Genomic DNA, 10,404 nt, shown 5'->3' on the forward strand with positions numbered 1-10,404 from the left:
TTTTTGATAAAATATATTTCACAATGTTGTCGTAGTGTTGTAAGTAGGAGAAAAGCAAGTGTTTTAGAGCAATTATTGGAAAAATGCACTGTAAGGTTTAAATTATTTTAAAATGCAATGTATATATTCCTTTCTAATGTTTAGAACTAATGGAATAAGTCTTCACATCTGAAATTCACTTTAATCTTCATTTGGTCATGTAGAGACATCCACATTTTTCTGTGTTCCAAAGTGTGCACACAGTTGTTTAAATAGAACAAACAACAGAAATCTTACTTAAAAATGTTTATTGTAAAAAAGTGGCTAGAAAACAACATCAATTTCACTTCACACTTTCTTCAAGTTATCTATAGATGCTGCTATGGGCAACAATTTGCTTTCATTCATAACACATTCAATCATATAAAAATAAAAATATTTACATTATGTCGACATATTTTACAAAATCATCAATAAAAAAGGCACTTGGAGGGGTAATGCTGAAAATATTGCATTTCCTTTGTGCATTTACAAAAAAATAATTGTAAAACTCCCGTGGATCCCCTCTCTTGCACTTATTCCCGTTTTTTAAAACAAAAATGAAGTTTAGAGGAACTATTCCATATTAAAGTATGGTCAAGCATGCACCAGGAATGTCTGAAGCTACAGTATTACCTTTATTTATTTATTTATTTATTTTTTAAGGCACATGCAGTTAATTTGTGGCTTTTAATTTTTTCGTACATTCTCTTATACTTTCTTCCCTCTTTTAGTTATGCAGTTTTAAAGCATTTCAGGTCATTAATGAAGGCCTTGGCTCCTAATAAAATAAAAACACAGCAATGAATAATATTAAACATTTACTAAGGTAAACTTGGAATACTTTTTAAGGCACCTGAGATAAATGGTGTCTAGCAAAATTCACTTGGGTAGTATTTTTGTTAAAATTTCCACTTAAAATACTGTTTCTTTGGTTGAAATGGCTTGGCAGGAATGTAATGTTAACTTTGAAGCCTTTTCTAAGCAAGAAAAGACGATCTACATTTGGCTTCATCTATAAAGAAAGCTGATAATGCTTCTTCCTTTAGATCTACTTGAAATGTCATGCATGGCGTCTTTCCCCCTATTTGAGAATTCACACTTAAGAATGCAAATGTATGGCAGAACAGAAACTACTTAAAGCTCATTTCTACTGACATTCTAAGTTCTTCCACTTGTTTATTTTTTGCTTGTTTGGTGGTGTGTTAGTTTGTTGGTTTGGTTTCTTTGTTTTTTGGTTTGCTTTATTTTTGGCTGAAAAGTAGATGAGAAAACGCCTTTGGATTTCCACTTATCATTTGGAACAGAAGTTGAGAAATGCATCAAGTCCAGGTAAACATTGACTGCATGACTCAGTGTGCTACACAGCAGCCAGATTCCTCATGTTTGTGCAGAAGAGACATTCTGGAGAAAGTTTTGGAGCAATTTTTGCACTGGTATTTCTTCACATCTGAGTGGGTCTGCAGATGAGCCCTCAGATTGGATCTGTCTGCAAAAGCCCTGTTGCAGTGAGGACAGGAAAATGGCTTCTCTCCTACAAAGGAAACATCAAGAGGAAATAGGATAAATCTTAAAAAAAAAAAAAAAGAAAAAAAAAGGTACATGTTTGGGACAGGTAAAACCTGCTTTTATCCTAAGGGAAAAAAAAAAAAAACAAAACAGAAATTGCATGTTATAAGAAAAAAAAAGTCTAGCAATAAGTTAATCAGGCCACAGAGCAGCTTTCAGCACTGCTGGCTCTTTTGCAGAACCCCAGTCTATTGAGGATATGTTGCAAAGCGCAGTCTCTGAAAACAAGCTGCTGACACTGTCTGCATCTACAGGTGCATGCAATACCTTTAGACTGGGCTCAATCCAAAATTTTCAAATATTTTCATAGAACATTTTCTGCTTAGACTCTGTGAATTACTGGGAAACAAGGGCTTTGTCTGAAAAGCAGCAAACAGCTGTAAAGACATTACATTGTACCCAGTGTTATACTCAAAACCATTTTTGCCTCGATAGAAAAAACCCAACCACGTTGCTGATGATGGGTTTCTAACTTGAGGTAGTGCATGCAAAACTTGCCAGCTGCTGAAGGAGTTAGAAAGCAGCCCCTCATGCATTGCTGTTTTTTGCTGCCCAATTTCAGAGTCAGCTGGAGCATTCTCAAAGTTAGCAATTTCCAAAGCCTGAAAGTTAACATAAAATCCTTAAAGCAAAAGCTTCAGCTAGTGGAAATTGTCTAAACCATCCTAAAATTATCAAGGAAGCAATGCTGATTTATGGCAGTATCTGGCCTGCAGTTATGGCACCATGCTAAACCCCCTCCACTCCCACCTTCCCCCTCTCCCTGCAAGAGGGAGAATTTAGCCTTTTAATGATTCATTTGAAATTCTGTGGTTGCATTTCAAGATTAGTTGAGAAACTATGCTGGTTTTTCCACCTGTGGAGAAAAATAGCAAAAAAGGCATCCCGATGTTATAGCAACAAGAAACTGCAATTGTAATGCTTGCTCTTACCAGTGTGAGTTCTAATGTGTCCTTGAAGTAGCCAGGGTCTAGAGAAAGCCTTGCCACAGATCTTGCAGACACAAGGTAGCGTGTGGGTCCTGATGTGCATCTTAAGCGCTCCCAGGCTGACATACTCCTTGTCACAGTACTTGCAACTGAAGGATTTCCTAGACTGGGCATCACAGTGCAGCTGCTTGTGTTTGGCCAACCCAGAGAAAGTCGAATAGGTCTTGTTGCACAAACTGCACTGGAACTTTTCGGCTTCGATTGCATGAGGGTCTGAAAGCTTTGACTGGATTCTCTCCTCTTCATCGCTGATGGGGCTTTCTGAACCGCTGTGATCTTTGGAGGAGGTGTCAGAAGGTGGAGGTGGGCTGACTCTTCCCAAAGATGAGGGGTATCCAGAGAGCGGAGAGAGGTCATTGGGTAACGGAGACGGTAGCAGCCCGGTTGTAGTCCACACAGTAATGGGGTTGTAAGCTACTGAGCTCAGGATCTCTGGCTGTGGGATGATAGGGACTGGATAGCTTTCGTACAGGTATGGGGATATAATCACTGGAGAGAGAAGAACATTTTAGGGTAAGAGAACCAAAGCGTATTTCAAAACCAGTAAAATTAACAGTTTGAGGATTAAAAGCTGCACAAACGAAACATTAGGGTAATCTGAATATAAGGGGGGTTCAGGAAATACTGTTTCATACATATATTCTGATGGGTAGAGACAGTGCCCTTGAACAGGCAAGCTGCAGCAGCTGGAGAGTCCCTTCAAGGCAGCATGCTGCTTCTAAATCTGTGCAGCCTGACACAATGAAGCAGTGAAACTTCCTGAAGGATTTGAATAAAAGTTTCTATTCCACCACTAACAGATAGAGAACAGGAAAACTCCAAATGCTTTCTAAGTAACTTGAGTTCAAGTGGACGAGCAAACTTTCACGATTCATTCTGGTCAGCACTGACATATTTCTCAAAACTCCCTCCTTGTAAGCGGGAGAAAATAGAGCAAGCAGTGAACTAACCCGTCCCCCGCAGCCTGCAGAGCAATCCCACCCTCCTCAGTACTGCCACGCCACGACCGCAGGCTCAGAAGCGACGCGGTGGCACCAGATTTGGTTTTGTTACCTGTGTGAGTGTCCAGCTCGCTGTAGTTCGGCTTCTTGGATGAATTGAAATGCTTCTTGACCAGGAAGGAGCGTGGCATTTTGGATGCAGGCTTTGTGCTTCTCGCAGACTCGGTGTCCTTGCGGGGGCTGTGGTGGTCCCGGGCGGCGCAGCGCAGGCACACGCGGGGTCACTGCGGGCGCATCGGTCCCGCTCCTGCTCCCGCTCCTGATCCCTACGGCGCTGCCGGCCCCGCGCAGCCCATCCACTCCCGCTTGTGCAGTGGCACTGCCGAGGCGCCTTGAAAAGTGCTGTAAATACCCACGAGTCAGGTGCAGGGGGGAAGGGTTTTCCGCTCCTCCAATCGCTTCGGGATGTTCTCAAGCACTTTTCCAAAGAGGCTGTTTTTCTGGGAGGGCTCTGGGGCTGCTGGCTCAGGGATCCAATCCCACTCGGAGGGCTTGGTTCAGGTTTCAGCTCCTCCCGCTGGAGACAGCTGTGAACGGGGGAGAGAGCTCTAGCAGAGCGCGTTATCCGGCTCCGAAGTGGGGGGATGTGGCTCTGTAGAACTGCACTCTACAAAAATGTATTGCTCAAAATTCTTGAAAATAAAGGTCAGTTTACTGATTCAGCTGAAATATATATTTTTTTCCCTTTCTGACAGAGACCTAGATGAGTAATAGGCACTGAAACTTCTTTTCCTTCTTCCTCCCACCCTTTTTTACCCCTTCTCCCTCTTTCCCCCTCTTTTCTTTATCCTCTCCCCCTTTTCCCCCCCTTTTCTTCTTTTTTATTCTTCTTTCTCTTTTTGTTTTTCTTTTAAACGAATCTGGTTTCCAGATGTTTGATATGAGAATTACAGTGGGACAAAATGCTCACCAAGAGCAGAAGGGGTAAACACACGCACACACACACACACACACACACACACACACGCACACACACACACACGACACAACAAGATACCAAGCTGGCCGGCAGACCTAATGGGAGGCTTTGAACTGAATGTGTGCCTGCTCCATTCAGGAGCTGCCTTTGAATTGTGCTTAGGAGAGGCTGGAGACGAGCAGCCTGCCTCCCTGACCTGCACCCTTTCAGGCACAAGGACCAGACAGATACTGCAAGTGAGTTCAAGGAGATGGAGAAGCCTTGGGAGCATTATATTTCAGAAGAGGGTGATAGTCTTTATATAATATGCACACTGCTTCAGACTGCTCATATGAAGAATATTTTCTCTTTTGCTTTAAAATCTGCAGAATGCAAAACCTCGACCTTTCCTTCCTTGGGAGTAGTTATGTCACTCTTTTGCCTATCCTCTTAGGACACTGACAAGGAAATTTTCCTAATTATCCAAAGCAGTTAAAAGATGCATAGATAAGCAAACCCCCCAAAATTATAGACTGGGTAATCTAAATGTCTCTTAATTGCCCTTCTCCATTAGTATATTTTAGGACCTCTTGATTTCCTATGAAGGTATAATCTATGTTATGTATTTCATTTAAGATGAAAGTCTCTTAAATGTGCCACAGAGTGTTCTGGTTATCTAGATTGATTTAGAGGAGATATTTAGTCACAGATAGGTTTTTTAATTTTAAAATATTTGCATTTTGGAAATATGGACAGCTGAGTGCTGGTAAGTGTCTAACACAAATTACACTCTGATTGACTCCTGGCCTGCCCTCCCCACCCCTTCCCCCTCTCACTGTGCATTACCTCCACCTGCCTGGGCACATACCGGCATGCCGCGCTGGTGTGACGCTGGAGCTCTCTCTCCTCTTGGCAGGAGGCGTGGAGGGTGTTTCACAGAGACCACCCCAGCCCATTTTTGCAGCAGGTGTTGGAATAGATGTGAAGGAAAAGAAGAAGAAGAAGAAAAAAAAAAGCCCAATGGATGTGTTAAGACATGCAAGAGCAAAGTGCTTTGTCAAGCTACATGACTTCTTAATCTTGGGGAATACCAAAACAAGTGCAGGGAAAAGTTAGCCATTTTCAAGAACTGATTAAAAAGATTCATCTGTTCATCATCGGACTCTTGTGTCTGTTGTGAAAGGTGCCATTTGAATTTCCAAGTGGCAGGGAACATACCCAGGCTATGGGAGGAAAGGGAAAGTGGCAAAGAAAGGGACTTTGTAGGTTACTTGCTTTGCAGCTGGGGCAAAAGGAACAGAGGTGATCTTTCCAGAATAGAGAGCAGTGCTTGCAGAGACACAATCTGTTACTTTCCTCATCTCCACAGAAATGAAGAAATCCACAAAGCATTTTTTAAAGGTTTCATTTGCGGTCCTGCTTCCCTGTCAGCTCTGTTCCATCTGACAAGACCCTGTCCCCTGCCAGCTCTGGGAAAGCATTGCATTTCAGGATGTGAGGCATTAGTCTGTATCTAAATAGTCTGTTACATGAGCTGTGATTCAGTCCTTGAGCTGGTTTAAGTTTGTGTGTTGAAATGAATGGAGCCATGCAGATTTTCACTGGCTCGGGATCTGTTCTTTTGTGTGTTTGTTAAAAGTAAAGGCTCTGATTCACCAGTGAGGTTCTCTTTCTCGGGGCATTTTCACCAGCATAGCACTGGGGTGATGCAGTTTAAATTAATTGCACTTATATAAATCACAGGAGCGTAAGCAGTTAGCCCACTGGCTGAGCTGATTGAAGGATGTTAGGAATTGGATAGAAGGCATGTTATTACACGGTCCTGAAAGGATATTAGCAGCACATACTACCTGAGTGAGGTCTGCTGTCAAAAAAAGGGAGAGTCTGCATGAGGAGTGGGTGAGTCAGAGCAAACAGGTGTTCTGGGTGTTTACGGCAAATGTGGATGAGAGGGCACTTGGAGACGTGTCGCATCCATCCCCATGCAGGAAAGGCAACACAAAGGTCGAGTGCAGAATACAGGAGGTTTCCCCTCCTTGGAGAAGCCAGGGAGGTGTGGAGGGTGGCGGGTGACTCTGATTGATGGTCACGCTGCCTGCGGGCAAACCCTTGCACCCACCTCCCAAAAATCAGGCCTACACCTTCCCTCTCACATTTTACAAGTAGCTGGTCTTTTAGGGATTCTTTATGTTTTTACTTTGAAAGCTCACGTAAAGCTGTCTTGTTAATGCCACTGGGCTGCTAATTACCACTCTGCAAAGTGCATAGGAAATGATCCAAGCAATTCTGCTGCCTGAAACCTTGGCATGTGCTTTGCAGCAACTAAATGATTAGGACCAGAGCTTCAACCCTACAGCAGAAATGTCTTTTTTTTTTTTTTTAACATCAGGTCACTTGTTCCTGTGCACAGATAACAAACTGGGAGCTTCACTTTAGTCTCCCCATTTCAGGCAGCTCCATCAAATCCTTTTCCCTGTCAGACTTTCTGAGAAGGGCAGTAACTTTGTTACTTGGAAATGGAAGGATGCAAAAAATATGTTTATTATCAAAGAGGGAAGAAGAGCCAAAACTAAGCCATCAATAGCTTAGATCTTCTTATGACAGCATTAGTGTCCCTACCAAGCATCAATACTAGCAAAAGTGTGGATCAGAAAATGCTAAATATCTGGATAAACCACAGCAGAATCAAGAAAATTAGTTTCAGAATATTAAATTAGTTATGTTGGATCAGTGTTCCCATATTTTTCAGGCAGTGCTCTTAATCATTTTGACTGCCACGGGGTCCATGGAAGGCAGCACGGTGAGGTTTGGAAGAACCCCCAGGAGGCACTGAGCCTCCAAAAATAGCTCTGGATGTTTATTGATGCAGGTGACTACTTCATCCTGCAAGAGGTAGAAGCTCAAGTAACTCACACCTACAGAATAGCTCTTGTAATTCATAAGCCTCCTACATTTCAAAGGAAAGTGTGAAATGGTTAATGTGGGAAAAAGAAAGGTGGGTTTTCAATAGCCAGCTGAATGCAGAACATATCAACTCAGATTCAGTGTTACCCTACGCTTTCATATTTCCCTCTCAGTGCCAGCTGATATATCCTGGAAAGTAAAGACATGGTGTGACTTTCAGAAGCAGGAAAACTTTAGTAGCACTAGAAACTGAGCAGTGCTTCAAATGTGGTTAGATTGGATGCCAGAGGGAAATAAACCCAAAATTACCAGAGAGAAAACAATTAGGCAAGGGTATTATCTTCCATCACCCCAACATATATGCCTCAATAAATTTTGAAACAAATGCTAAGAATACCTTTTCTTTCACATTTTGATCTTCTTTCCAAATACTAACCTGAACTATCAGCAGAAATGGCAGCAAATTTAATGAAGGATTGTTATGAAGTCATGTCAAGCTTCAGTCTTTTAGGCCCTAAGTTCGATAAGGTCACAATAAATCTGCTCATTTTGGAAGATTTTCCCCAGTCAAGTAAAAAATCTCCACATTTTGAATATTTTGCACCAGTAAATACATTTTTTCTAAAATCAGTAACTTTGCCAGAGTTTAGGCATGTTTAAGAGATGGTGACTGAACAGCAAAAGTCTGATTCAGTCTGAACTTTCCAATATGTCAAGGCCCTTTGAAGAGTGTCTCTTAAAGATCTATGCCTGTCTATATTTTATATATATCTATATGAAAATAACCTTCCTTAGATATAAACTTGAATTTTGTAATGGATGCAGATTGGTTCCTTCTGGATCAAGCAGTTCAAACAGTCCTGGCTTTTGTGTGCCACTCGCTTTCACACCTGTGTAGCTTCAGTGACTCAAGAGGGGTCATTTTGGAGTCAAATTAGCCCATAATGAAGGAACCTGGTCATAGTTCAATTTTCCTACATTGTTTCTACATGAAGATATTTTAACAATGGGCCAAATTCCCCTGTCATTCCCATCTGTAATATCTCCACTGGCTGCAGCTGACCTATTTCAGATTTACTCAGGCAGAACTGAGATGCAATTCTGGTCCAATGAACACAACCCTGTTTATGTGTGCGGTGCTGTAACAAGCATTGGTTACCCAAAAGTGTGTTACATCCCAGGCCATCGCACTCTGGAAAGCAACTCCGACCTTCCCGTACGCCTCTGCGTTATCCATACGAGGAACAAAAGGATTGGGAGCGCTGCCCTGGGGAAGCAGGGAGCGAAGCGGGGCTTGCATGGCGTTGTGTGGTTGGAAGGAGCCACCTGCTGGGCACCGGAGCGACTGCCGGGACAGGGATGCTCCCGGTGCGGAGCCAGCGCCGGGCCGGCCGCCCCACCGTGCGGCCAGCCCGGGAAATGGGGATGCTGCCCGCCCCGGGATGGATGGACGGATGGATGGATCACCGCCCTCCTCGCTGCTGTTGGGGGCTCTGGGAAGAGAAGGACAGGGCGCCAGCAGCGGCAATCAGATGGCTAAATAGCGTCCCCACTTTTATTATACAACAGTCTATGACTTGCGTAGCTTTTCGTGGTTATTTTTCACTGCCTACAGCAAAGTGAGACATGAAGGCATCATAGGAGATTGCCTGCCCTGGAAAATGCATGTCTTGTGTGTGTGTGTGTCCCTTGTGTTGGAAGGATCTTAAAAATCATCTCGTTCCAACCCTGCTGTCATGAACACAATTCACTAGACCAGGTTACTCAGATCCCCATCCAGCCTGCTCTTGAATACTTCCAGGGAGGGGATATCCACAACCTCTTTAGGCAACCTCTTCTGGTTATATTAAAAGTTTCTTCCTAATAGCTAATCTAAACCCACCCTCTTTTAGTTTGAGGCCATTTTCTCCCTTGTCCTGTCACTATAAAACCCTCTAAAAATCCCACTCTTTCTTTCAGTCTCCCTTTAGGCACTGCGAGGTTGCTCCAAGGTCTGCACGGGGCCCTCTGTAAACATTTATTTATCATGTGTTGTACATACCACATTACAGTCTACAGCATCTTCACCCGGGGAAGCAGAGTGGCAGGCACTGATCTCATCTCTGTGGTGACCAGTGACAGGACCTGAGGGTCTGAATGGCCTGAAGTCACACCAGGGGAGGTTTAGGTTAGATATTATTAAAGTGTTCTTCACTTGGAGGGTGGTTGGGCACTGGAACAAGTTCCCCAGGGAAGTGCTCTCTGCACCAGGCCTGACAGAATTCAAGAAATGTTTGGACAATGCCCTCAAGCCCATGATACGATTTTTGGGGCTGTCCTCTGCAGCATAGTTAGTATTTCTGTTTCAGTAGAAAGTCATCCTTTTGCTGTGTAAACAGAGGTTGAGAGCTGCTAGATTTGCTGCAGTGTCCCTCTTCTGCTTCATCCTGAGGCCTAAGCACTTTCTGCAATCCTCCCTGTGCGTAAAACAGCAGTGGTGCTGCAAGGCTGGTTCACCACCTGTATTGCCTATTCCTCATTCCCTCTCCAACTTCATCTTAAAGTCCTACATTGACTTTAAGAACTTCATCTTTCTCAAGGACCATTTGGAAGTTCCCAGGGCCCCAGAGATTTCTGGCAGTGCAGATCTCTCTTTTCCCGAGAAGCAGCTTCTTTGCGTTTAGACTAGTACTCTGCTCCTGGCTCTGTGAAGCTCGATAAAGACATCCTCTGCTATCTTCTTAGTCAATAATTGTTGCCAGCTGCAGGCCTGGTGTCTGAAAGTCCTGTTTTGTCTTTATCTGTTATCACTGCACTAGCTTTGAGGGCAGGCTGATGTCTGGAGCCTTTTTTTTTTTCCCTTCAGCAGTACCTGGCAAAAGACGTAGTGCAGATTGCAGGGACTGGGCGGCTCAGCATGCCAGAACCTATTTTTGACTATTGCAACCAGAGATTTTTTTAGTTCCAGACAAATCAAGCAGTATATCTTAAGGATTAACACACAGTGACTTTGCAGGGCTGTGTTCCCTGATGGGAGGTTTCCCAA

The 10,404-nt window shown here is 43.4% G+C and overlaps 1 protein-coding gene across 1 annotated transcript; it reads right to left on the bottom strand.

Annotated features, from left to right (window-relative positions):
* Nucleotides 1-270: 270 nt before the first annotated feature.
* Nucleotides 271-3,983, bottom strand: SNAI2 (snail family transcriptional repressor 2). Its single transcript, XM_030943946.1, has 3 exons — nt 3,630-3,983; nt 2,520-3,065; nt 271-1,552 (listed from the first exon to the last, which is right to left on the bottom strand). The coding sequence occupies exons 1-3, from the start codon at nt 3,706-3,708 to the stop codon at nt 1,371-1,373; spliced, it is 807 nt and encodes a 268-aa protein (XP_030799806.1). The 5' UTR covers nt 3,709-3,983; the 3' UTR covers nt 271-1,370.
* Nucleotides 3,984-10,404: the final 6,421 nt, after the last annotated feature.

The sequence above is a fragment of the Camarhynchus parvulus genome, chromosome 2 (genome assembly GCF_901933205.1).
Source record: "Camarhynchus parvulus chromosome 2, STF_HiC, whole genome shotgun sequence".
NCBI classification, from domain to species: domain Eukaryota; kingdom Metazoa; phylum Chordata; class Aves; order Passeriformes; family Thraupidae; genus Camarhynchus; species Camarhynchus parvulus.